The sequence below is a fragment of the Eriocheir sinensis genome, chromosome 45, assembly GCF_024679095.1.
Source record: "Eriocheir sinensis breed Jianghai 21 chromosome 45, ASM2467909v1, whole genome shotgun sequence".
Classification (NCBI taxonomy): Eukaryota; Metazoa; Arthropoda; class Malacostraca; order Decapoda; family Varunidae; genus Eriocheir; species Eriocheir sinensis.
In genome coordinates, this window is record NC_066553.1 from 1,697,575 (window position 1) to 1,725,428 (window position 27,854).

At 44.7% G+C, this 27,854-nt stretch overlaps 2 protein-coding genes across 5 annotated transcripts in view; one reads left to right on the forward strand and one right to left on the reverse strand.

Annotated features, from left to right (window-relative positions):
- The first annotated feature begins 1,250 nt into the window (after positions 1–1,250).
- LOC126980836 (multidrug resistance-associated protein 1-like) lies at positions 1,251–25,054 on the forward strand. 2 transcript variants are annotated; one of them, XM_050831111.1, is made up of 32 exons: positions 1,251–1,400; positions 4,109–4,252; positions 4,909–5,085; positions 5,557–5,676; positions 6,381–6,518; positions 6,916–7,041; positions 7,263–7,438; positions 8,023–8,208; positions 8,676–8,853; positions 9,184–9,352; positions 9,720–9,871; positions 10,693–10,830; positions 11,379–11,525; positions 11,675–11,759; positions 12,177–12,379; positions 12,729–12,905; positions 13,334–13,501; positions 14,151–14,328; positions 14,741–14,840; positions 15,253–15,574; positions 15,910–15,996; positions 16,254–16,578; positions 16,944–17,164; positions 17,694–17,874; positions 18,441–18,549; positions 18,652–18,778; positions 18,983–19,072; positions 20,096–20,254; positions 20,796–20,954; positions 21,961–22,127; positions 23,286–23,480; positions 24,584–25,054. In XM_050831111.1, the coding sequence occupies exons 2-32, from the start codon at positions 4,178–4,180 to the stop codon at positions 24,693–24,695; spliced, it is 4,947 nt and encodes a 1,648-aa protein (XP_050687068.1). In that variant the 5' UTR covers positions 1,251–1,400; positions 4,109–4,177; the 3' UTR covers positions 24,696–25,054. The 2 variants fall into 2 exon arrangements, with proteins under 2 accessions (XP_050687068.1, XP_050687070.1); XM_050831113.1 differs by having other exon boundaries at positions 1,331–1,461.
- LOC126980838 (broad-complex core protein isoforms 1/2/3/4/5-like) overlaps positions 25,033–27,854 on the reverse strand; it is a 49,422-nt gene continuing 46,600 nt past the window's right edge. Inside the window, exon 6 of one of the 3 annotated variants that reach the window (XM_050831118.1) lies at positions 25,033–25,516. In XM_050831118.1, coding sequence (XP_050687075.1) covers positions 25,154–25,516 — 363 coding nt within the window. In that variant the 3' untranslated portion in view covers positions 25,033–25,153. Of the gene's footprint in view, positions 25,517–25,567; positions 27,608–27,854 lie in introns of those variants that run through there. The other 2 variants (XM_050831125.1, XR_007733620.1) reach the window with 2 other exon arrangements.

Here is a 27,854-nt window from a genome sequence, read left to right on the forward strand (position 1 = left end):
CTGTTGTGAGAGTAGATATTTTTTTAAAGTCGATAACAACAATAACTATTTCAATTCAATTCAAATATAGCGTCTGAGAATACGGTCCTCAACTTAATTCAGTCTATATATAAAAAAAATAACTCGCACGTATTTACAAGGATGAGGAAAACAACCAATTAGATTCAAGATATAATACGAGACACGAGCTGGCGTCTTTCTTTTTTATTGTTATTGATTCAGTATATATCAGTTAACGAGAATTAGAAAGCATAACACTATACCACCAGAAACAATTAATGGGATAGTGTTTGGTATGTGTGTGTGTGTGTGTGTGTGTGTGTGTCCACGTGCGGCGGGCATGCGTATACCGTTGCACCACACAAGCGAAATGATGCTGGGATACAGGGTAGGTATGAGAGAAGTGAGAGAGGGGAGGGAAGGAGGGAGAGAGAGCGAGAATGAAGGGATATAATGTAGCCTCTCTCTCTCTCTCTCTCTCTCTCTCTCTCTCTCTCCAGGCTCGTAATTTTGCCAGATTTTTTTTTTAGGGCGTCTAGCGGGCATCATAGGTTCAAGAGTAGGAGGTGGGGAGGCTGGCGAGCGAAGCGAGCATGCAGGAGAGGGAATTTTCAGCCCAAAAAGACAACACTTTGGGGGAACTAGAAAACACTTTTTTGGGGAACTATAGGCCCCCTAGTCCCCCCCTAACCCCCCCTCCAGATATTACGACCCTGTGTAGGGGGAGAGAAAAAAAAAAGTAAGGGTGGAAGATGAGGGAAGGGGGAAGGGAGGGAGAGAGAGGAAAAAATAAGAATGAAAGGCGTGAGGGAAGGAACGTTCAAATTACCATGAAAAAAATATTAAAAAAGAACATCCCGGGAAAGTTCCAAGAAGCTATTGAAAAACGAGAGAGAGAGAGAGAGAGAGAGAGAGAGAGATGTCCTTTCCCTAGTAATTCACTCAACTGCTGATGTGCTAATTCTCTCTCTCTCTCTCTCTCTCTCTCTCTCTCTCTCTCTCGTGAGCAAGGTGGTGCAACGGAGGCAAGGTCAGGGCGAGGGGGAGGGGCAAGAACTGAAGATGCGGCCTCCTCCCCACGACGCACGCACGCTGGCACACGCTGGAGAGAGAGAGAGAGAGAGAGAGAGAGAGAGAGAGAGAGAGAGAGAGATGTCCTTTCCCTAGTAATTCACTCAACTGCTGATGTGCTAACTCTCTCTCTCTCTCTCTCTCTCTCTCTCTCTCTCTCTCTCTCTCTCTCTCTCTCCAGCGTGTGCCAGCGTGCGTGCGTCGTGGGGAGGAGGCCGCATCTTCAGTTCTTGCCCCTCCCCCTCGCCCTGACCTTGCCTCCGTTGCACCACCTTGCTCACGCCGGCACGGGAAGGCCGCGATAAGAGGGAGGCTGGCGGCGGGGACAGGTTAGTGCATCACCTAGTGTGGCCGCGTGCAGACCACGCCCCCACAGTGAAGTGTGCAAGGGTGGGTGTTACGAGGAGTGTGTGTGTGTGTGTGTGTGTGTGTGTTCTCTTTTCCTTTCTCTCTATCTCTTCATCTATCAATCACTATCTATCTAGCTATATATATATATATATATATATATATATATATATATATATATATATATATATATATATATATATATATATGTGTGTGTGTGTGTGTGTGTGTGTGTGTGTGGACAATATATAACCACAGACGATGTCAGAGTGGAGACGGTAAGCACTTTCGTGTATTACATTTTCAGATAAAAATGTTAGATATTGTTCTCACGTTGAAGTGTAGCTCCTACACACACACTGGTGGAGGAGGAGGTTCGAGCTCCGTCAGGCCGATATGGGGTGTGTGGTGTGTGAAGGTCCCGGCAGTAACTAGAGATCGACTATAATGAGCTTATACTCTAATCGGGAGGGTACTTGTATGCTGGCGATGACGAGTCTAACTCGTGAGCAGGACGAGAGAGAGAGAGAGAGAGACTATCGGACCCACATGTGTTAGCACCTGCCAGTCAGCTGCACCAAATTACCTTGACCTTCGTCTGTACACAATCCTGGCTAACTGCCGTAGATAGGTCTTGACCCAGCCTCTCTATATTTTAATCAATATATAGATATAACAACAAAGAAACAATCGGATAAGATCGAAAGATAAAAGATAAGAAGGTTACATGCCTGTGTGCCTGACAAAAAAAAATCTTTGTTGCTGTTTTTGTTATTATTTTCATTGTCATAGCCGACACACATGGCCGCTGACCAGAAATAGTGAATGAAATAGATTATCAATTACATCAGCAGTTATTTACGTTATACGATCCGGGGAGTCAACATTCACTGAGGCAAGTCTAACCTCTTCTAACATCTTTCACTGTCTTCTCTGCAACCTCAAATATGAAAATACACCTTTGCCTAATGTTCACGCAACGAAGGCGAGATCTACCTCTTCTCTTGATTTCATTTCTCTATACTGTATTCTTAATTTTCTTATCATCTATTCCTATACTCCTCGCTTCCAATTTGCTATTAGTATATCCCTATTTACGAATCCTTACAGCTACTACTGCTACTTCTACTACTACTACTACTACTACTACTACTACTACTTCTACTACAAACTTCATCATCACCACCACTACCATCATGACCAATGAATAACAATAAGGCATTTATTTTATAATTTGAATTGATTATTGAGATTTAACACATCATAATTATTAATACATCATAAAGTTTGAATATTTACCATCCTTTCACACACACACACACACACACACACACACACACACACACACACACACACAGTTTTCCATTCAGAAGTATAACAACATGGAACGGACTTGACGAGGAGACTGTACGTGTGTGCAAAAACGATTCATGAATTTAAAGCCAAACTGGACAATAAGCTTAATGGAGACGGGACAGCACGAGCCTATATATAGTACGGCGCTTTTCCTGTATTTCACAACTAAACAGATACACACACGTGACTATCCCTCGGCTGGTCAGGAAAACAAAGCAGATTCAAGCATGGGGATTGTGTGCTAGTCAGATAACAAGACACTCCTGCAGGGCCGAGGGTGGGCAGGATTCACACCTCGCATTGCCTCTCACTCTTAGGGCATCGTGTCGGCGCAATCATTAGTCAGTTGTTATTCATCCCCTAGAGTTCCCGCCCCTTCGTAGCTTATATAAGGCATCACCTTGTCATGATACCTCGGCTCATTCGATCACCACGGCCTCGGAGTTCCCGTGCTCTGGGTGCGACATTTAGGGTTTGATATTAAGTCCTGGGATGTTTCGTAGCGAGGTTGGTCACTTGAAACTAATGGCTTAAAGTGTTTTTGGTTATTTGATTATAATATTCAGTTCACCTTCCTACTTATAACCCTGATATTAGGAATACAACTGTACGTGACTGATAATCTCACGCAAGAGGCTGTGGTGTTAGTATTTCCATGGGTAGCTTTAAGAGCCTAGAGATAGTTTGACATTTAACCCGGGAGCAGCGACGGGCCAAATTTGCGGCTTTACCGTGTACCAGCGATGGGCCAAATTTCTGCCATGATAATTATAAACCTCCCAAAATAGATGATGCATAAACTGATCACATATGCGTTGATATATATTATGAAATGGTTTGCGTGAGTGATGATTCTTTCTCATTATTTTACTTAGAGGGGCCTTTAACCTAACCTAACCTAACCTAAGTAACATGACCCCCGCAGCTACCGGGTTTAGGTTGGTATTCTTAGACAGTTTCGCCTCTCACATTAACTACTTCCAAAAGCCAAAACGGAGATCAGTCGGGTTCTAATGAGTTTTTTTGTAGGTTCATGCCACAGAGGAAGGGTCAGACTACCAATAGGGTCAATAAACTACCCTGGAAATGCCCGAAACTCCTACGAAGGCCTTGTCAAATATGTGTGCTGGGGCGCCGGAGTGTTTAAAAATACGGCCCTTGACCTCTGCACCATGAACGCAGAAAACACTCATGAGAACCCGACTATATCTCCGTTATGGCCTGTGGAAAGAGTTGCAGTGAGAGCCGAAAGCGTCTGAGCATACAGAGCTCGAGGGTTAATGATTCCGTTCGTGTCCTGAGAAAATGTATTGATTAAGCGACAACATTTCAGAGTGAGGCGTCTCGTTCCTGCCTCGTCCAGCTGCGGCAGCCAGACACTCGTTGCCCGAGCCAGCCAGCCATGAGCATCCAGGAGAGCGGCGCCTCCGGGGACGCCGTGATCCTCCTGCCGCGGCTGTGTGATGTGCCGCTCTGGGTAAGCTGTCCGTCTCGCAGCTGTTTTTTTTCTTCTTAACTATTGATCTTTTCTTCGCTCCTAGTGTGTGTGTGTGTGTGTGTGTAAAAATGCAGAGGTCGATAACTCATGCAGGCAAGTCCAGCACACGTCAGAATTATACCCTGACACACGTGACCCGTAAACGTTGGACGCGCAGACAGCCGCTCGGCCAAGGCGCACTGCCGAGGACTTTATTTTTTATTTTTTTAACACAGTAGCAGCGACGGGCCAAATTTGTGGCTTTACCGTGTAGCAGCGACGGGCCACATTTTTGCCATAATATAAACCCCCCAAAAAATAGATGATGCATAAACTGATCACAAAAGCGTTGATATATATTATGAAATGGTTTGCGTGAGTGATGATTTTTTCTCATTTTTCTCGCTTAGAGGGGCCTTTAAGAAACATGATCCCCGCAGCTACTGAGTTAATAGCTTTCCTTTTTTGACTCAATGACTTTGCCTTTCAAGTATATCTTTTCGGTCTGCTTCGATCCCTCCAGTCCCTTGTTTCCCGTGACCCAATGACTTTTGCCTTTCAAGTACATTTTTCCGGTGTGCTTTCACTCCCTCCAGTCCCTTGTTTCCCGAGCATGCCCCTGCCCGCCCCTGCCTCACGCCCCGCCTCCCCCGCAGAACGCCAGCGCGGTGTGGCACTCCGAGGCGCCTCGCTTCGGTCGGTGCGCCGAGCGGACCGTCTTGCTGTGGGTGCCCTGCCTCATGCTGTGGGTCACCGCGCCCTTCTACGCCTTCCTCCTCAAGCGGCGGCCCTACGACCCCATCCCCTGGAGTGCACTGGCCTACGTCAAGGTGGTGAGTACAGGCGTGCACTTCAACCCTATGCTCAGTATGCTGGTAACACCTTGAAAACTCACAATCATCTGTCGGTAAGCTATCAGCATTATATACGAGCGCGGTAAGAATCAACGGCACAGGTGTTTCTGGTGTCACGTACCTGTAATCAAGGAGTCTTCCCAGCACATGTTCGAGCGCCCGCGTGCGCGTGGAGTCACACTAACAAAAGCCGTCCCTAGCGTGGCGTTGTTCCTGTGGCCTAAACCTTCTAAACTTCTCCCCTACCAGTGTATCTTTTTTTCCTTAGTTATATAATCACACTGTCCTGCCTGGGGGTTGGGATGGCATGCTCCTCCCTTCTCCTTTGTCGTTTACTTGCAACAATAAACTATCAATCAGTCAATTAATCCGGGTCCCAAGGCAGCATTTGAGTGAGGTCATGAAAATGTTGGAAAACGTAGGCTGCCACTCATCTGTTCTCCCCGGCAGATGGTGACGGGCCTGCTGCTGGTGGCGGCGGCGGCGGAGGGCGTGTGGGCGGTGGTGGGCGGCTATGGCACCGTCACCCCCGCGGACATCCTGGCGCCGCCCCTCCTTCTGGTCACCTATGTAAACACATTTTTGTTTTGTTAACACTGATGTACACAACAAATACTAACGGGGAGACACAACAATCACAGTATGATAAGATTTATTAGAAAGGAGAAAATCAATCAACGAATAACTATTTCTAAACAGGTCTAACCGAGTTCAGTAACTGCATTTGAATTACAAGACGATATCATGTTTGGCAATTTTTAGGCACACACACACACACACAGACACACAGCTCAGGACTCACTATCAAGACCTTTGTGACTGAGTGGCTCGTGAGAACAAAGCTTAAGATAAAAATGAGCCACAGAAAGGCCTGAACAACACTGCCCTATAACACTTCTTCAAATGAGCTCTTTGCTTTTTCTGGTGTAACACTATTTCAATATCCCTAACTAACTATTTAACTACCTAACTAACTAACCAAGGAACTACATAACTGACTAACTCATTAACTAACTACATAACTAACCAATTAACTAATTAATTACATAACAAATTAAGCAATTAACCACACAACTAAATAATTGACTAACTAACCAACAACTTTTTATATACTGTAACTATCTAACCTACTAATTAACTAACTATATAGCTAACCAACTAACAACCTAACTAACTAACCTTGGCATGAGGAAAAAACAAAATAGCAAAATCAAAATCTGCTTTGCTTCTAATCTATTTTTTTCTCCTCTTCCTCCTTTTTGTCGTGGCTCCAGACACTGCACCTGAGCCTGCTGCTGGCGGGACGGCGGCACGGGAAGAGGAGCAGCGCCGTCCTGGGGGTGTACTGGCTGGTGACGCTGATGGCAGGCACCCCACAGCTCATCACCGCCATCACCACCACCGTCCACCAGGCAAGACTTAATGCTGGCGGCCTGTGTTGACTAATGCTGGTGTCACTAGTATCAAAGAGTGTTGCTGTACTATACTGAGTGATGTTGCTGGTGTCTAGATGAAGATAAGAGTAATGCATCACTATTAGGGCTATGCCATGCTACAGAAGAACAAAGATAGGTGATGTTGCTGTTATATTGCGTTAAATTAGTGTTACTGTGTATGAAACAGACTTAAAAAGCTGTCTTGTAGTGAATGCCAGTACAACAGTGACCTTCAAGATGTGGCAAGATAAATTCATGCACATAGAGGATAGTGCCATTTGGTGTCCAGGGACTCCTCTGTGTAGGCCAAATGTCCTTTTCCAGGGTCCAAATGTCTTGTTCTAGTCTAATGTTTCTGCTCTCCCGCCACCAGGATGGCCAGCTGCCCCCCATGCTGGTGGCCACGACCATCACACAGTACCTCGGCGCCCTGGTGCTCTTCGTCGCCTCCTGCGTGAATGACGTGCCCTCCGGCCTCCAGAAGCTGACACGAACAGAGGTACACACACACAGACACACACACACACACACACACTCACACACCGAGAGTTTAACGATGGATTAATAAGTTTACACACACATATCCCATATTTTATAATCACCAACAGGGAGCATACACTAGGGGTGCATCACTTCACTCACCCCCAACAGTCCCTCCCAAGCAAGCCTCCATGCAGCTGCTTATTCACCTGAAACCATCAAATCCTCTCCCTCTCACAGAATCCTAACCCAGAACTAGACGCATCGTTCCTGAACCGCCTGCTGTTCGTGTATGCGTTCCCTATCATCTGGCGGGGGTGGCGGCAGCCCCTAACCCCTGAGGACCTGCCCGACGCGCAGCCCGTAAACTCGGCAAGGGTGGTGTACAGCAAGTGGCGACGCGGGCTGGACGGCAGGTGTGTGTGTGTGTGTGTGTGTGTGTGTGTGTGTGTGTGTGTGTGTGTGTGTGTGACGCCTCCACCAGTATTTATTTCTTCGGCATCACGGAAAGTGTGATGGCAGCTGCCCCCGCCTTTCCGCAGACTGCTGTAAGTGTGTGTGTGTGTGTATTTACCTATTTGTAGTATACAGGGCCTGAGCTCAAGCTTGGATAGTTCTGTCTCCCAATCTATATTTGGCCAACTTTTCCTTCATTATATGGACACTGCCTGCTAGAAGTTAGTCACACTTGTAGTTTCAAAAGGTAAGACACTACAAGCTTGACTCAATCCTTCTAAAGACACAAATACGTACGTAAGAATTAGGTAAGACCACACACATACACCACCAGTCAGACAGGACAGCATTACAAAAAAACATCAAATTCTTTCTCCCCATAAACATAGAGATGATATAATAAGTAGTAGATGTGTTTTATCTCTTTTTCTCATAATTCACACACCAATCTGAAAACAATACCATACCGATCTGCAGCTGGTAGTGTGGCAGTGAGCAAGTCATGGTGTGTGTGCGCTCAGTGTGTACATCGGTGTGTTTGCAGGAAGGAGCGGCACACTGGGCAGAACGTAAAGTTTGGTGATGATGGCCCGACTGTGAGCGCGAAGACTGAGGCAAAGGTGTCCCTGGTGCGCAGCATCTGGCAGCAGAACCAGTCCTCCATGGTGCTCAACCTCCTCCAGTGCTTCACCCTAGAGGCCATCACCTTCTTCAACCCCCTGCTGGTTGGGTGAGTCTGCTTCCCAGGGTGAGAGCAGTGCAGCACCAGAGACCGCTTAGAGCCTTCCTCATGGTGATTATTCATAGGGACAAATTAAGAAAAAGATTCATGGCAGCGGCGTTAAACAAGGTTCATAACAGGCCAATTATCTTAGCTGTTACAACCATGCAGTGAACACTATTTTGTTCAAGAAGCCATGAAGTACAAGACGGTGGAAGGCTTGCATTAATGTTCAGATTCCCGCCAGGTTAGGATAAGGGCCAAAATGTAAGCACTGGCCGAACAAACACTCCGATAGTCGAGGGGTATGTGGATAGCAGGTTCTAGATCTGTATGGGACATTAGTATAAGACATCACTCTGGTCATCCACGTGCCTCCACATATAAATGAGGTGCTTAACAAAAGCTGTGGAGCATGGGGGCATCAGTGTGGTGGGCAGAGCACATGCACAGCGACTGACTGGCTGTTGTTGCAGGTGGTTGATCACCTTCCTGGAAACGCCTGGGGAGCCGACCTGGCACGGCTACCTGTACGCCATGTGCCTCCTGGCCGTGGGCATGACGCGTTCCTTCATTAAGAACACTTACTTCAAGCACGTGTTCACGATCTCCATCAGGATAAGGACCGCCCTAATGGCTGCCGTCTACAACAAGGTAAAATTAATATATCCACTATACAGCCTCGTGCTATGCTTTTTCAGTGCTTTAATTGGTATTTACGAAGATGAGGTATTACTCTTTATTTATGCATGTAAGAATTTACTGTCCCTTTAAATAAGCTGTCAGAATAATAAAATAGACGTAGAAAAAAAAAACTTGTGGGCTGTAGATTTTGCATTTTTGTGGATATGCGCTAATTAAGGCGCATCTCTTAACTGTATTTTTGTTTTCTTCGAGTCGCTAATGCAAACACCACGAGCCAAACATTACTAACCAGATGTCCGATTATATATACTTACTGAAACTAAACTCTCTCTCCTCCAGGCCCTTCACTTGTCGAGTGCCTCCCGCCGGGACTACACGGTGGGCAAGATCGTCAATCTGATGGCAGTGGACACACAGACAATCGGCGACGTGTACCTCCACCTCTACTACATCATCGTTGCGCCCTTCACCATCATCACCTGCCTCGCCTACATCTGGACCCAGCTCGGTAAGGCTAAGGACTGGTAGAAGTGAGAGCAGCCTTGTTTTATTTATTTTCACAATAAAGGAAATAGCTCAGGGGTAATAAACAAAGGAAAACAAAAGTTTGCTAAGCTCTGCTCCTTCAAAAGCAAACAGGAGTGGCCAGAAAAGAGGATGTGCTTGGTACAACTATTTCAACTTGAATAATGGTCTTTTGGGGGGCAGGTCTCTCCCATATATCTACAGCACACTGTGTCTTCAAGAAATCACAGTGAAAGGAGAAGGTGAAGAATATAAGGAGAGGGTGGGGAGAAAACAAAGATGAGACATGGTAGGAAGAATAATCAGTTCAATGTGTCAGTAGAATAACGCAGCTTCTGTACACGCTTCAGGCCCCTCAGCACTGGCGGGGCTCATCGTGATGGGGCTGCTCGTGCCCTTCAACAGCTTCCTCCTGAGCCGCAGCAAAAAGATCAATGTGAAGGTGATGGCGATTGCGGATACGCGGGTCAAGGCCATCAGTGAAATCATTAGCGGCATCAAGGTGGGAGGAGGCGGAGCGTGGCCTGACACTGCCGATAAGCTAGCACAAGATAGACTAAGAAAACCAGGAATGTAGTGAGGCGTAAAGTAAGAGGCTGTAACCTCCACAGTCTAAGAACACACAGTCATATCATGCACAGGACGATGACATCACAAGGTTCCTATCCATGATTCTAGACATTTAACTTTAGGCTCCTGGGATTTTACAGAGAAAACTAAGATCAAAGGGAGTACTCATGTGTGACAAATAGAACTCAAGTAAAGGTAGTGGAACCAAGGAGCCTAGAGCTCGAGTCCTTGCAGCGAAACCATGTGACATCTTGCGCAAACTGCTTCAAAATTTAAACCAAGAGTTGGGCGACTGTGTACCCTTAGACTGTGGTAATCGCCTTAACTGTTTGTCGGGCACTGTGGTTCTTGAGCTTGGCATCTCTGGTAGGGTGGCTGCATGTTAACAGTTAATATAATGAACTATACTAAGACCATACTATGAAAACTGACGAGGTAGTGTAGTGCAGAGAAAGAGGCCATAAGCTCCTTGTCTGGTGGTTGGGCACTGCAGCTCTCAGGGACAGCTTCTTTATCTTTAATAAGAGCTAGTATAAGCAATAGAGTTGATCTGCTTCATGTAATAGTGCCAGTGCTCTCCTTGACTAGAGTTTTACTAGTCTTCATGGCCTAGTTGTCCAGGGAGGCATACATAGGACACCACTAATAATATTTACACCCAGCGAGAAAGGAATGACTGCAGTTGTGGCCTAGTAGTGGATGGTGTCCGTCAGAGCATTACACTGGGCATAACGGTGTTTCATCCCGCCACAGGTGCTGAAACTGTACGCTTGGGAAACCTCCTTCACCGACAATGTGAAGCACACCAGGAAGAAGGAACTCCGACTCCTGAAGGAACTGTCAATACTGCGGTCGTTCAACTTGTTCTTGTTCACCACCACCCCTTTCCTCGTGAGTGTTTGCTGCCTCTTGAGTGTCTTACTAGAAAGTGTGATAGATCTTGAGTTGGGATCAATTTACAACTTGTTTGTTTTTGTAGCACTGTCAATTAATATGCAACCTTCCCTTACTTGGTCCAGGAAAGAGCCTTGTTGGGGAACCACTGCAAGAATCATTGGCTCTTTCTTGTGGCTCCCAATGTGCGACCTTTTGTCACTTTATGAGTTTATGTGGTCTGAACGTTGAACACAACCGCAGCTCTGTCATGTACTATCCCACCCACTATCCAATGCACGAGTCAGACATGGGTCCATATTCTTCAACATCTTGGGCTCACATGACGACTATTTCCCAAGGCCACAGAGAAGATTAACCTGTTTTCCATGGGTGATTTTCCTCTTTAGATTGCAGAAGTCGGGTAAGACTATTACTAGCATGACAAAACAGTCCATGAATATCTCAACAACTTCTATGAGAGGCTCTTCAAATGGGTGACCTGAGGCATCGATAAGTTTAAAAATACGGGCTTTGATCCATCCACATATCGCCTCATCCCTCAGGTTGCGCTGGCCACTTTCACCTGCTACCTGCTGGTGTCTGAGGAGAACACGCTGGACCCACAAAAGACCTTCATCTGCCTGACGCTCTTTGATCTCCTGAAGCTGCCGGTCTTACAGCTGCCCGAAATCATTTCCAATTTCATTTCGGTGAGTACAGTGAAGCTACGCAGACTCAAGTGGCGTGTGATGGTGATGACATTATTATTGAATACGATGGTGGTGTGATTTTAGTTCTTTTTTTCAAACTTTCTGAAAACCAAATCATTTACTGCAATATGGTCTTGCTTTCTACATAGGGCACCGTGTCCCTCAGGAGGATAGAAACATACCTCAACGTTGACGAACTTGACCCCCTTGCCGTCACTGCCAGCCCAGGTGAAGGTAAGCTCTATATGCATACTGTTTTTCCAGGGGTCAGGGGCACTGCACACAAGATTGATATAATAAAGTAGCTCCTCTGGGCCCTCTGAGAACACCAAACTTTTTTTTCTTAAATCCTCAAAGACGTGCCCAAGAACAAATTCCTTATGATTTTCTGCATAAACCACGTATATTGTAAGCATTGATAAACCATTCCCATGCCTTGAACCTGCTCCAACTGTCATAGTGAAAACAACTGTCAACCGCTGTCAGACACCTGGCTTTGATTAGCCCATCATCGAAGCACCATCAGTAGTGTCTCCCACCAGCTTTTAAAAATACCATTAGCATACTTAAGGTTCTGTGTTGTGGTTGATCAAAATGAGGAACATGTTTGAGCTTGACCTAATACAAATGTCGCTCTGGGCTGTGCTGCAGACGTTGCTGTGAAGGTGGAGGGCGGCTGCTTTGTGTGGGAGGGCGACGAGGAGCAGGCGAGCTGGAGGCTGGAGGACATCAAGCTGAGCATCCCTCACGGCCGGCTGGTGGCCCTGGTGGGCACTGTTGGCGCGGGCAAAAGTTCCATCCTGTCAGCCCTCCTCGGGGAGATGAAGAAGGACGCCGGCAGAGTGGTGGTCAATGTAGGTGCTGCTGATCCATAAATTAATGTGCAAGACTGGATGATTGGAATAAACCTAAAGTCATGTAGTCTTCTTAGTGCAGATATGACTGAAAATTTCAAAATGAGGTTATCTAGGTGTATGGAGGGGGAAGAATAACTGACTCAGGGGTTGCGGAGTGCAGGCCAACAGACCTCTCGTAGTCTTCTAATATCATTATGGCTATCCTTGTGAGTACAGAAAATAATGGTGCCATGGATCAAAGCTTGTGGAACTACTTTTCACTATAACCTATAGCAAACATGTAAATGGACTGTATATGCGATTAAATTTATTTTTCTTTTATTGACCTGTCCAAACCACCTTACAGGGCAGTGTAGCCTACGTGCCACAAATTCCATGGGTCCAAAATGCTACCCTGCGGGACAACATCACGTGGGGACAACCTTACGACCCCAAGCGCTACCGGAAGGTGGTGCGCGCGTGTGCACTCCTGCAGGACTTCGACATGCTGCCCGCCGGTGACATGACTGAGATTGGCGAAAATGTGAGTATACTTCAAGTTTTCGTTTTGTGCAAGTCAATCAGTTCACAGATACTGCAAAGTCCATTTCAGCTCCCTATGCCACCAAATCAATAGTTTCACTGATCATTAGCATTTTAAATACCCTTTAGTTCAAGAATTAAGAACTAAGCAGTGTCTTGTTTCTTTCAGCTCCCTTTCTTTCAAGTGGCAAACACTGAAACAGTTGTCCTCCGTCTACAGCTACAACTTGAACACTTGCAAGAAGGAAGTATGATTCCTTCTTGAAAGCGTTCAGGTAAGATCAGGTTGAATTGATATATCAGTTCAACCTGATCTTACCATTCTTCAGAACTCTTATCCTCTGTTTGTGGGAGCAGTGTTTTGTTGGCCATTTTACTGTTTCTGTTTTCCCTTAAAAAGACCCAAAAAACACCTTCTGACCACGACAGGGCATCAACATCAGCGGCGGACAGAAGCAGCGAGTGTCTCTGGCACGGGCGGTCTACAGTGACGCCAGCATCTTCCTGCTGGACGACCCTCTCAGTGCTGTGGATGCGCACGTTGGCAGGCACATCTTTGACTATGTGGTGGGGCCCAATGGGATGCTCAGAAACAAGGTGAGAACACTCGCTAAACAGAGTTGCCAGTAACATACGTTTTGTGTCAGTTTTCTAGTCCACAATAATGCTTCCATGGTGAAGTGGTTAGCACACATAGCTATAAATCCATAGGCCTGAGTTCGAATCACAATCTGGGAAGTAGGCACACACCCCACCTAGCAACTCACCCTCCCATTTGGGCTGGTGAATAAATGGATACCCCCATCTGGGAACCATGAACATAATACAATACTCATGAAAATGCATTTAACCCGTCTGCTGCGATTGGCACGGATTTGGCTTTCACTGGTAGCCTGGTAACATAAACTCCCAGGTCTTTCTCTGCCTCTGTGGTGGATAGTGGAGTGTTTCCCATGTGGTACTGGTATGATGGATTCCCCTCCCAAGGTACATGACTTTATATTTTTCTTCACTGAATTGTAGCAGCCACTTTTTGATCAATTCCTGTAGCTTGGTGATGTCTTCTTGTAGGAAATCTGCAGTCAAGAGGTTAACTTCTCTTTGGGCTTTAGAAATAGTTACTGTGATGGGCAGAACCGTCTAAGAATATTGAGGCTACTAGAATCCTTGGCCCATCCCCTCTAGTATTCTTTAGTCCTTATATTGACCAGTAAATAAGTTCCTTCACCTTTACTTTACCCTGCAGACGCGTGTGCTGGTGACCCATGCGGTGACCTTCCTGCCACAGGTGGACGAGGTGGCGGTGGTGGCAGAGGGGCGGCTGCGGGAGCGGGGGAGCTACACCGCGCTGCTGGCTGACGGGGGGGACTTTGCTAACTTCGTGGTGCAGCACATCAAGGACCTGGAGGAGGATGCTGAGGAGGGTGAGGGCCAGCATTTCTAAATTATCGTACTTATCGTATTGCATTTTTGTAATTTCTGACCGATAACTACAGCAAAAACAAACAAACATCAATAAATAGGAGTTTTAACGCTAACTTCAATTTTCTATCGTTATTTGTGTAGGTACGAGAGTTTGAGGCTAAAAATTAATTAATACCATGTGGTGAATACGATAATCTGGCAACGCTGGTGAGGGCTGGTGATGGCTGACTGACTGGCTTGTTGACTTCACCGGCCTTGGACGTTTTGATGCTCTTTGTGTTTGCCATACTGACTCCTTCCCACCCTTTTTTTGCTTTTGCGGGCGGTAATAATAACAACACTCAGCAACAGGGTTAGGTTAGGTCAGTGGTCTTGGTAATGTGTTGATAGCTTTGTCCTGTGTGCTGGCAGAGCTGGAGGTGATATGCCAGCAGCTAGAGGGCCTTGGCAGCAGAGGGAGCCTGTACCGGCAGATCTCGGAAACCAGGCAGTCAATGAAGAGTATGGGAAGGTGAGTTATGCCCTTGGTGGGGATGTCACACACACACACACACACACACACACACACACACACAAGAAACATTCATGATTTTAAGGAAAAGTTGGGTAAGAGAGGATATGGAGACGGGACAGCGCGATCGTAGCTCTTTTCCCGTATGTCATAGCTAGGTAAATACACACACACACACACACACACACACACAAGAAACATTCAGGATTTTAAGGAAAAGTTGGATAAGAGAGGATATGGAGACAGGACAGCGCGATCGTAGCTCTTTTCCTGTATGTCACAACTAGGTAAATACAACTAGGTAAATACACACACACACACACACACACACACACACATGCACCTGCAGCACAAACTAAAAATGCAGATGTCAGGTAGTTTTCTTCCTACTATATTGTCTACACTCTTTCAGCACTACCAAGGAGCAAGGAGCCATGGAAGTAAACCTGAATCACAGCCACTTCCAGTCAAATCCTATCCCACCAAAGCGACTCAGCCACAGCAGAGGGTCGGTGGACAGCAGGCACAGCAACTCTCAGGCCTTGCCACGCCTGCAGCACCAGCTCAGCACTACCAGCGACTCCAGAGTTACCAATGGTTCCTCAACATGTCTGAATGGCAGCACCTCCTCCCTCAACAGACATGCAGCCGAGGACAAACATGAGCTTGAGCCTCTTGCAGGAAGTGTTAAAGGACAGACATTAGTTCAGGAGGAGACATCGGAGGTTGGAAGCGTGAGTCACATCTCGTCATTTTGTCACAGTGACGTTTTTGGAGCAGTGTTCTTCAAAATTTACTTACAGCAACCCAATTTTATCTTGCACATTACCTTTCCTTTGCAACCCAGTTTCCTGTTGATAGCACTAAGAGCTGTGAGTACTGAAATGTGTAATTTTGAAGGACACTGCACCTATAAGATTTTGTAGGTGTTTATAGTCATCCACTTCTGAGCTTGATGTAATACCATATATTGTACTAAAGAAGATGCAGTTGGCTTGAGATAGCAGAGTATAGTGTAGAACCATCATGAAGTGAACTGTCTCATGACTTTACATTGATCTTTTTACAGGTCTCTCACCACGTGTACTCTGTCTACGGGCGGGCCATGGGACTGCTGCCCACCATCGCTGCTATTGTCTGCATGGCACTGGCTCAGGTAAAGGCCCATTATTTTAACATAGGATCCAAGTAAAGTCTATAATGACTCACTAAGGGAAATCTGGGATATTCTTTTGTGGGGTGAGAGGAAGATGAGGCACTATTAGGCTCTGTCTTTTTGGAAATGCATTCATGCAAAGGTTTACAAGAACAGAAAATTTATGAATTTCCCAAATAAGGTCTGTACCGTGGGTGAAATATTAAATGTTTCTGTAGATAATTATTGAACTCACCAGAACTACCTTTCCCATACAGACAAGCAGTGCCGGCAGCAGTGTGTGGCTGGCTCACTGGACCTCCTCCCAGCAGCCCCCCCTCACAGACACCACCAGTTTGAGAGACAGCACCAACTTTACAGATGGCATTAATCTCACAGACAGCACCAGCCTCACAAAGCATGCAAACCTTGAATATAGCACAAACCTTACAGACCTTATCAGCTCAGCAGACACTGTAAACATCACAGACATAACTTACCTAGATGGAAGGAACCTCACAGGCAGCACTGGCTTCACAGAGAGCAAGCCAGTGGACAGGGATGTCTTCCTCGCTGTGTATGGTGTCTTGGCAATTTCACAATGTAAGCATAATGACCTTCAGTGGATTTTAAAATTCATGATATTGCCCTGTGGATGACCATTTAATGTTTTATAAGATGGATTAGTATGTAGATTTTGGGGTAAAATTGTTTTTTTTATAAATTCTGTTAAATACCTTTTTGATGACAAAGTTCTGATTGCTATAAATAATAAATTAAAAAGTTCGTGAATGTGGATGCATGATACCATGTTATGTCAGTTAATTTAAGTTTTGTTGACACTCAAAAACAATATCATGTACTTAACAGACCCTCATTCTACTGAGAAACAAAAAGATCACAGGGTGTAGCCTTCCACAGGAATAACATTAAACGTGTGTGACCATGACATCATCTCTGGCTCTCAGCACTGCTCCTGCTCCTGGGCATCCTGCTTATGATGGTGGGCTCAATCAGGGCAGCCAACTCCCTCCACGCTCGCCTCCTCAGCTCAGTCATTCACTTCCCCATGAGCTTCTTTGACACCAACCCCAGCGGCCGCATCATCAACCGCTTCGGCAAAGAGATTGACAAGCTGGACAAGAACCTTCCTCGGGTCCTGCGGAGTTTCTTAATGACGCTGTCGCAGGTGAGGCCCAAGGCTGGTCTGCACATCAGGCAGAACCAATTACATCCACTTCCAGATGTAACATATTGTATGATTATGAAAACTATAAATAAGAAAATGTTAGAGTATTGCTTGTTCTCCTGTGCATTGGTTTTAGAAGCTGGAATGGAGTTATATGAACAATGCATTAGGTACTTAGTGTATAGAGCCAAAAGTGTGTATTTTTAACCCGGTAGCAGCGACGGGCCAAATTTGTGGCTTTACCGTGCAGCAGCGACAGGCCAAGTTTGTGCCATGATATAAACCCCCCAAAATAGATGATACACAATCTGATCACAAATGTTTTGATATATATTATGAAACGGTTTGTGTGAGGGGTGATGTTTTATCATTTTTCTCGCTTGGAGGGACCATTAAGAAACATGATCCCCGCTGCTACCAGGTTAAAGATGCAGTATGTTTGGGAGGTAAAGCCATTGCTGTTTGTCCATTTAATATTAATACATTAGTAAAATCTTTGGTCATCAAATAAGTGTGTGTGGTGTTGCAGGTTCTGACGACGCTGGTGGTGATCATCACGGCCACGCCCTCCATAACCTATTTTATAGTGCCAACAATGGTGGTCTATATTGCAATCCAGCAGCTGTTTGTGGCCGCCGCCAGGCAGGTCCAGCGCCTGGAGTCTGTCTCCAAGTCTCCCATTTACTCTCACTTCAGCGAGTCTATAAACGGTAAGAAGTTTGTCGTGCTTGTAGTTGTTTCAGCTGTGCCAGACAAGTCATCGCTGATGCTGATGCATACCAAGGGAATAAGTTCCCATTGTAATTGAGAAAAGAAGACAATAAAAAAGGTGGACAGTTACTTTCACCACGTGAGGTACTGATGGTAGTACTTTTTAGTTCTGTCTTTGGTACCAGCAATACTTCTTAGGCTTATTACAAAACAGTTTAGATAAGTCCTCAGAGGTGGCAGCCATGGCAGGAGTCTTGTCTTGTCATTTTCACCACCCAGCCAATGTTACTAGGTGTCATGTTTGCCTCCTGTGAAGCTTTGCATCATTACAGAGGAGACGCAAATAGTTAATAAAAAGTACCGATAGAAAGAACCATTATTGCTATCACTGGCACTTTACAAAAGTTGTAATGTTGTTGGTACCACTGGTACTTTAAAAGTACCCCTTGCCCACCTGTGAGAACCAAGATATGTCTACTCGTTATTCAAGTTTGGGGTTTATTACATGGCACATTAAAAGTTTTAAAATCTTTAATTATATATAGATGACTTGTATACCTGACAGGTGTTTCTGTGGTGCGAGCGTTCAAGAGGCAAAATGAATTCTTCTCTCAGTCTCTCCAGAAGATTGAATTTTCTTTGAGAAGTATCTTCACCAACATCACCATTAACAGGCAAGCATGACAAACATTTGCATGGCACATATATATTAACTATGTAGGTATTGATACGTATTATCGTGATCAGCAAGTTCTGAGTCTTCCTTTCATTGTCAGGTGGCTCTCTCTTCACCTGGAAGGCTTGGGTAACCTGGTCACCTTTGCCACCGCTCTGTTTGGTGTGATAAACCAGGAAACTGTCAGTCCAGGTGCTGTCGGCCTCTCCATCACCTATGCCCTCAGCGTGAGTCTGACACACCACACACACACACACAAACAAACATTAAGATTATTATCACTGTTACTCTTTGTGTATGTGAAATGAGGTAGATAATGATGATGATAATAAGTTTAGTATGTTTTTCATTCCTTGCCGAGCTGCTGTGCTGGAGTGCACCCAAATATTCCACACATACTATTATTATTCCAGCTGCTTCCTTGTTGTCAGGTCACATTGCTGTTCAACTGGCTTGTGCGCACCGTCTCGGATCTGGAGGCAAGCATTGTGTCGGTGGAGAAGATTTACGAGTACATCCAAGTGAGTATCATCCATGAGGGAGGAACACAGAACTGGAAGCTAATGATTCAGTCAGCTGGTCACCTAAGTCAGTCACTCGGTCATTTCACTCGTCCACTGTAGGGAAATAAAGACCAAGTAGTATGAAGAACCACCAGGAAGGCCAAGGAAGATATGAGTAGGCTGAACATCACAGGAGAAATGGCTATGGACCGGCAACAGTGGAGGAGGCTCATATCTCATCCAACCCCACCATAGGGAATAAATAGACATTAAACGATGATGATGATAGTATGAAGAATTTAAATTTAAAACTTCTCTTCTTCTGCTTCATCTTTGTTTAACGTCCTTATTTTCCCTGACGGGGTTGGAGAGGTCGATGAAGATCTCGTCGTTCTGCGTTGGTACGGAGCGGGACTTTTTCTGCTTCGGATGCTCTTCCTGACAGGCAAATTTAAAACTACCCTCATTGGACATTTAACCTGTTAGCAGCTGGGATCATGTTTCTTATTGGTCCCTCTAAGCGAGAAAAATGAGAAAAAATTATTACCCACACTAACCATTTCATAATATATATTAAAACATTTGTGATCAGTTCATGTATCATCTATTTTTGGGGTTTATATCATGGCCCAAATGTGGCCCATCGCTGCTACCGGGTTAAAGAGCTAAGATACACCTTCCTTTCTTCGTCTGTATTTCCTCCTGCCTATGACTTGACCTCCTTCAAGAGAGGAGTATCAAGACACCTCTACTCCCAAAACTGACCTCTCTGGCAACTCCTCTATACTTCTTTTCATAGGAGCAGTGATAGGCTTTTTTGTCTATTATTTTTATTTGCCTTTGAACAGTTTCCTTTGCTGTAAAAACATAGAAAATAAAAAAAGATAAAATATACCTACTACTTCAGGCACTTGGGACCTATTTCCTTACTGCAGATGAGTGTATTAGTGTATTGATCAGCTAGTCAGTCACTGAAGGAGAGGCACTCAGAAACTAACCAGCAATACCTATACTACATAATCATTCTCTCTCTTCCGGCAGATGCCTCAGGAAGCAGCATGGAGGGTCAAAACAAACGTCCCCCCACCAGCATGGCCCGAGGAAGGGGCTGTCGAGTTCAAGAATTATGAGACACGTTACCGGCCAGGCCTCAGTCTAGCATTGCGGAACATTACTTGCTTCATCAGGCCAGCAGAGAAGGTGTGTATAGAGAAATGCTTACCTCCCAGACCTGGAAACTGGTGATTACTTCTAGAAAGCTTAACCCGGTAGCTGCGGGGATCATGTTTCTTAATGGTCCCTCCAAGCGAGAAAAATGAGAAAAAATCACCCCTCACACAAACCATTTCATAATATATATCAAAGCATTTGTCATCAGATTATATATTATATATTTTTTGGGGGGTTATATCATGGCACAAATTTGGCCCGTCGCTGCTACACGGTAAAGCCACAAATTTGGCCCGTCGCTGCTACCAGATTGAGTCTGAAACCTCTTAGGAAATATGAAAGCAGGTAGTATGTGTTAGCTAATACTTAGTCTGTGGGAAATGATGAAACAGGTTAGGCTCTCCTGTTGAACTGAACTGGTAGTGTGCAATTTAGCAAGTGTACCCGAGAGATGAGTCTGGAATGAATGTGCTGAGATGAAGAATGTCTGATAGATCACTTGGGGTAAAGACTGAAGAATGACCTCCATGTTGAGTATAAGAATGGATAACAACGGAGAAATGATTGGCAGGTTGGCATCGTGGGCAGGACAGGAGCCGGGAAGTCTTCTCTGACAATGGCACTCTTTCGCATCATCGAGGCCTCGGGAGGGAGAATAGACATCGACAAGAAAACCATCGCAACCATTGGCCTGCACGACTTGCGGGGCCAAATCAGCATCATTCCTCAGGTAACATACAGTGATTCAGAAAAGCTAATATAATAATCATTAGTGTAATTGGCTAAATGATTCAACTATTTAATGTATTGGTTTTATATATATCCATCTATATCCCCAACACCTTATTTCTTTGTGTTATCTATCTGTCTTTATTCTTGATGGTCTGTTTCTCTGTTTTATCTGTCTTTATCCCTGACACCCTGTTCCTTCATGACTTCCCTCAAGGGGGTGGCCACAGCAGAAGCCTTTCCAACTTTTTCTGTTCTTGCACTCCCTCTTCTTCTTCTTCTTCTTCTTCCAGCTTTTCCCTACTTGGGGTCGCTACAATGATCCTTCGTGATTCTCGTCCAAGTGTTTCTCTCTTGTGCTATATACGGAGTTAGTCCTTCTTCCATATCTCTCCTTACACAGTCCCTCCACCTCATCTTCGGTCTTCCTCTCCTTCTCCTCCCTGGTATCTCCCTGTTTGCTACCCTCTTGAGATAGTGATCTTCCTCTCGCCTTTCCACATGACCGTACCACATAAGCCGCCTCTCTGTAATCTTCTTCCTCACTTCCGTAACTTTCAGTGAATCCCGAATGAGCTTTGTCTTGCACTCCCTCTCACTTCATTAATTCCCTCACCTACCAACTCTCTCTCTTTCTCCATTATGTACTCATCTACCCTCTTGATCCATTTCATTCCACTAGAAGGACAGACAGGTGCATTGGAGAGAGTTATGAAAAGAAGAAGTGAATGCATGGGGGTAAGGAAGGGTATAAGAAACTAAGTTATCCTCCCAACTCTGTCATATGCATCAGACAGGAACTAGGAATGTATCACAGCAATCATGGATATGCGCAGTGGAAATAAGGTACATAAGAAGTGCATGTGGTGTGGATCAAGATGAAATGGAGAAAGAATTGAAAGCACATATGAGAGGTTTGGTGTTGGTGGGTGGTGGCATGGTTGAACAGGTGAAGTATGGTGCTCTGAGATGGTTTGGAAGTGTAATGATGTTCCTTGTGTCAATAGGATGCCGTCCTCTTTAGCGGCACACTCCGGATGAACCTGGACCCCCTCAGCCATCACTCAGACGCTGACCTGTGGCGTGCCCTCGAGCTGGCCCACCTCAGTGCCTACATCCGCCGGCAGATGCTGGGGCTGCAACATCCGGTGGACCAAGGCGGTTCAAACTTTAGGTGGGGTCAACAACCTTTTGGTCATCTACTTTCATATCATAATAATGCAAAACGTAAATATCTAGTTACTATAAATGACAAAGTTGAGTCTCAGTCATGGAGAATTACTGCTCTGAAGTCATGGCTTTCAAGAGTAAATGATGAAAGTCCTTTTAGAGTTGACCAAGATGGATAATTACAATCGTATTGGCATAGAGTATCAATCACAATACTGAAAATTCAGCACATTACAGTAACCGGCCACATTTTTATCATCCACAAGCTAGATCTAGAGATAGCCTGGCATGCACCTTCTCCTCACCATACGTTCACTTGATACTGTGCATGAACCTGACAGCCACTGTTGCCAGATTATCATACTCAGAGCATAGTGTTGACCAGTTTTGATGCATAACTATTGTCAAGAAACATCAACAATTAACTATTTTAACGATAACTAGAAATTGATCTTGTTATTGGGGCCCAGGAGACAGTTTTTGGGGTCTGAAATGGGTAAATGAGAGGTTCAGTACGATAATTTGGCAACGTTGCTGACAGCCATACTTACCAGGAAGTACACATGGCCAACACAACACTTGAGTGAGGCAGCGTACACATAGTTAAACAATATGATTTACACAGTGAAAGTTGTCTTAACATATGAAGTGACATACATGATAGACATGCTGTCAATATTAACCATGTTAATTGTAATACGTGAAGTCCTTGTGATACACAATTAAAGACATTCATTCTACTTCAGATCTTGTGTGTGTGTGAGGTGATGTCACAAATGATATGCTCATTTTATTTTGGTTAAATTACAACCCTATGAACAATGTACATGAAATTCTTGGTTCTAGTATTTTTTTTTCAATGGGATTATCATATTTTGTTCTTGCAACAACATGTAGTACCAGGATGAGTTGTTGTTTCAAGCAGATACAGTTTCATGGCATCACTGAAGCACAACTTTGTTCTGGCCTGGCTGGCACGATGATAAAAATTATGCTTCGCATTGATTTGAACGCCCAAACCTTTGAACATTGGGACTCTACTGTAAGACAGGCTGACACCCTCAGTAGAGGAAACTTAGTTCTTAATTGTAATCAACATTACACTTGATACCGTACTTTTGTCACCTGGTGTTCCATAAACATATTTCTGGGTATGTGACAGTGCGGGTCAAAGGCAGCTGGTGTGCCTGGCCCGGGCGTTGCTGCGACACTCCCAGGTGCTGGTGCTGGACGAGGCCACAGCAGCTGTTGACCTGGAAACTGATGACCTCATTCAGGCCACCATCCGTACCCAGTTTGCAGAGTGCACCGTCATCACTATAGCCCACCGCCTCAACACCATCATGGACTCAGACAGGCGAGTGGTTCCCTTGAGATACATACCTTGATAAGGGCTTCAGTAGTGGACAAACTTTCTATGGATTTCTTCATTACATCATATTGATCATACTTCATGGGAAGGCTGTAGTTAGGGAGAGTTAAGCCCCTCACCATCTTGCTTTCATACCACTCATGCTCACTGCCTCCTCCCCAGCGCTCTGCCTGAATACAAGCTGCTGGAAGTTCAAACACTACCAATTGTGTCTATTGGTATATATAAGAGGAAGTGAGCCTAAGTAATATAGATGCGAGATGGCATTTGTGGAGCCCATGGCCAAACTCTCCTACGATTCTGCTCAGACCCACTGCCTCCTCCCCAGCACTCTGCCTGAATACAAGCTGCTGGAGGTTAAAAAACTACCAATTGTGTCTATTGGTGGTGAGTGGGTGTTCAGGCAGAAGCACTGTGCAGGATGCAGTGGGTCTGAGCAGAGTCGTAGAAAGAGAGTTTGGCCATGAGCTCCACAAATGCCATCTCGCATCTATATTACTTAGGCTCACTTCCTCTTACAAAGCACTTCTACCTGAACACAAGCTAATGCAAAAAGATATTAATAATTGTACTTGAAATTTCAGACAGAAGCTCTGGTCCTCTCTTGCTTCTCTTGTTAGCGCCCTGCCACTGATCACTGGTGCCTCTCCTCCTGCTTCCAGCCATTCTTCCATTACAATCTTAATTTCACATTTGCTTCCTCTATATCTCCTTCAGCCATCAAGTAATTTTAGGATTTAGTTTTGAATTTTTAAACTAAATTCTTCAGCCTTTCTCCTGATTGTAAGAAAAGTGGGTTATTTCTTATTTATAACTTTTCTCTTTCTCAGTTCTTAGCTTTAGTCCTACTTTTTATCTTACCAATTGGCAGTCACTGGATTTTAAGTCCCCTTAGTACTGTAACATCCTTCACTGTGTCCAGATTACCAGTACAAGTAGAGCCAATTTCATTCTGTCTCTCCATCAGGGTCTGTTTCCTGTTTGCTCTTTTCTTGAAGAATGTGTTCATGACTCTTGGGCTGTGTCTAGTACATTAGGATCACACAAAACCACCTGAAAGTTTCTCACTGTAGTTTTTGCTCCCCCAGGGTGATGGTGCTTGAGGCTGGAAGGATTGCAGAGTTTGATGCCCCAGCAACTCTGCTGCAGCAGCCAAGTTCAATTTTCTACAGCATGGCCAAGGATGCCGGCATTGTGTGACTCAGACATGATTGCCCTGACACATCAGTACTTCATGTGTCAGCCAACAGATGGTGACATCTGTGGCTGAAAATGAGACAGCCCAATTAATGTAAAACATTTTTCATTTTAACATTCATAAAAATAACCTAGGCAGAGGCATCATCATTATCATCCACATCATCCTCATCCTCATGTAAAAGCTATGTTTGCTGAGGTTTAGTTGACAATGTTATGTAATTTAAAAGCTGTATTTTTGAACGATGCATCTGAATGCTTCCTTACCTTTTTAATACAGAAAGCCACCATAGTGGAAAAGCATTTTATATGTCATTTTATATGTAAACATAATGTGTGACAATAAACAGAATTTGCAACAATTTTTTTATTACAATGTCCAACAGATCTACATCAATTGTTAGGTACGTAGTGTGTGCAGGTTTGAGTAGAGAGTGAACTTGAGCCTCACTGCAGCTGCCTTAATTAAGGTTTCTATTGGCATGCATTCGCATATGGCCCTTCAGGACCTCCTTGCGGGAGGAGCGGTAGGAACACAGGGGGCAAGCGAAAGGCTTCTCACCAGTGTGGATTCGAATGTGCTTGACGAGATCACCTTTCTGAGAACAGCGAAAGCTACAGTGGGGGCAGGGGTAGGGTCGCTCTCCTGTGTGTGTTCTCCCATGACGTATAAAATTGCCCTTGAGAGTGGTTTTGTAAGGGCAATAAGGACACTGGTGCACCTTGACAGCTTGGGGGCTGCCCCCACGAGGGCGACCGCGCCACACTCCCCGGGAAAAGGACGGCACAGCGCGATGTTGACCTTCCCCGCCACCAGCGGTTAGCTGTCAGGAGGAAAACATCCATGAAACAAAGCCAGTGGTGCAGGAAGCAGAGGCCGTGGCCCTCCACTTGTCAAAGGGAAAGGGCCAACATATCTTTTGGCCCCATCACTTTTTACTTAAACAAAAACAAAATAATGTATTTTCAAAATTATTTAATGTTATAAAGATAAATACACATGCTAACACCTGTTTGATCCAAGGAGAAACCATTTAAAGATGTCACAATGAATGGGACACCTTTTGTGAAAATAGGGTAAACTAATGCCTCAACAATTTGTACTATTATTTATCATGACTGCTCGTAGAATTTCTGAATTTCCTATTGTAGCCAATATGTGTCCGTGGAACAGATGCCTTTCCAAGTCTCCAGATTCTGCTGCCAGATAGAAGTGCTCATGTCATCAGCTGCAGCTACTTCAAATACTGCTAAGTGATTGATTAACTATCAATGGTTAACATATGAATCAAATACATTGATTTTTTGTTATTTTTGTTAACATGTAGCCTAAAATCATGTCATGGCCTCTCTAGCTCTGGCCCCACTTCTTTTCCTGTACTCTCTATGCAACTAAAAACATGAGGGTGGTGACCGCCTGAGAGCTTTCAATATTCTAGACAACACAAGCTTCAGTAAAACAAATGTGGGTTTCATCACATCCTCTCAAAGTTAAAATAAAATTTGCCTTTCCTCTTCCCTCAGCTTTCAACTGGGACGTCATTCATTGAATGTTGAACCAACGGGGACTCCTGACATTTTCAAAGTAAGGATTTGACTGAAAACAGTCGGTTACTGCTGCATGCAGTTTAGTAGTTTATCATAAGTATTATTCTCAATAAAATTGTAGTAATCAATCCTTTTCATAGTTGAATAAACCCAAAGAGGACCCGGGTCCAAGCCTAGATAATGAAGAACATTAGTCATAACAAATGACTGCGAAGGTGTGATACAATGGACCAGACGTCCATCACATGGACAGGCATGACCAGCCGGGACTAGACACGTGTGACCTCACCCTAGGAATAATTAGACTTTCTCTCTCCATACTTTCTTTTATTGTACTGTGGGAGCATAGGAGGTTGTTTGGGCCACACACAAAGTGGCTCGTGGAGTACTCATTTTGTTTACCTTTCGATGAACATAAATAACTATTGTGTACATACTTCCCAAGAGCTCTGAGCAGAATATATTCAAATGTGTTCGATATTTTGTATTTTCTCCCACCACCAGATGATAAACAAAATTCCCACTCAGAAAAAGGGAAAAGTTTGAAATACATAGAATAAAAAATGAAAAATCCTAAATATTCAAGCCATTAATAATTATTCTGATACAGGATGTCTGAAGAAACCATGGCTCCCTACACGTAAAAACTGGCTGCGTGCAATGATAAAAATGATACAAGTCTACACACTCATACATAACATGATTCAGGTTCATCTGAACGGCAAGACATTCTGAAAAGAAACTTGTTACATATTCATGTCTAAACCAGAGTTTTGGAGTACACAGCTGAGTGGTTGGCGTCAAACAAAGAATGAAACACTCAAAGTAATAAAGTCCGTCACACAAAATGTCTGGTGTCCTCAAGAAGCCCAGAAAACAGTAAAGAAATGGCTGCATGCACCAGAGCATCACAGGTGGGTGGACGGCTCCCCTCTGGGTCAGATCAGTTTTCTGAGGCGGTGGAAGGAGTAGGCTGGCGGTCACGGCTGTGCTCCACCTGACAAACAGCGAGTGTTCACTTGGGTGAAATTCACAGGGAATGAGCTCATTTTACCTTATCTGTTATGCATTACTAAATGGGCCATCAGAGAACTCTTCTTGGTGGTGCGAAAGGAGCAAAACGAGCATGCGTACGGCTTCTCCCCAGTGTGGGTGCGCACGTGCTTCCTCAAATTTTCCATTTGAGTTGCTCTGAAGGGGCAGTGGGGGCATGCAAAAGGCTTTTCCCCAGTGTGAATGCGAGCGTGTTTCTTAAAGTTGGAGATGATGGGAGTCTGGTAAGGGCAGAAGGTACACTGGTGAGTCTTGGAGGGAGTCTTGCCAGAGTTTGCCACAATCCTCCACTGGCCCTCTGCCTCTGGCCTCACCTGTAGGGGAGGTGCACCTTAGTAACCAGTCACAGGCATTGCTGCTGCTACACCTAAGGGCACTTCTTTAACTCAGTCAGCTATGATATGTTAAAATATGATGCAATAAATATGTCAACTCATAATGACAAGAATAATTTCAGCAGGAAATAGATAAATAAATAAGTTGTGGTGATGTGAATGATCTAAGCTGAGTCATGGCATTCCATGTCACTGTACTGTGTGTACTCACATTGCTTACTCTGAA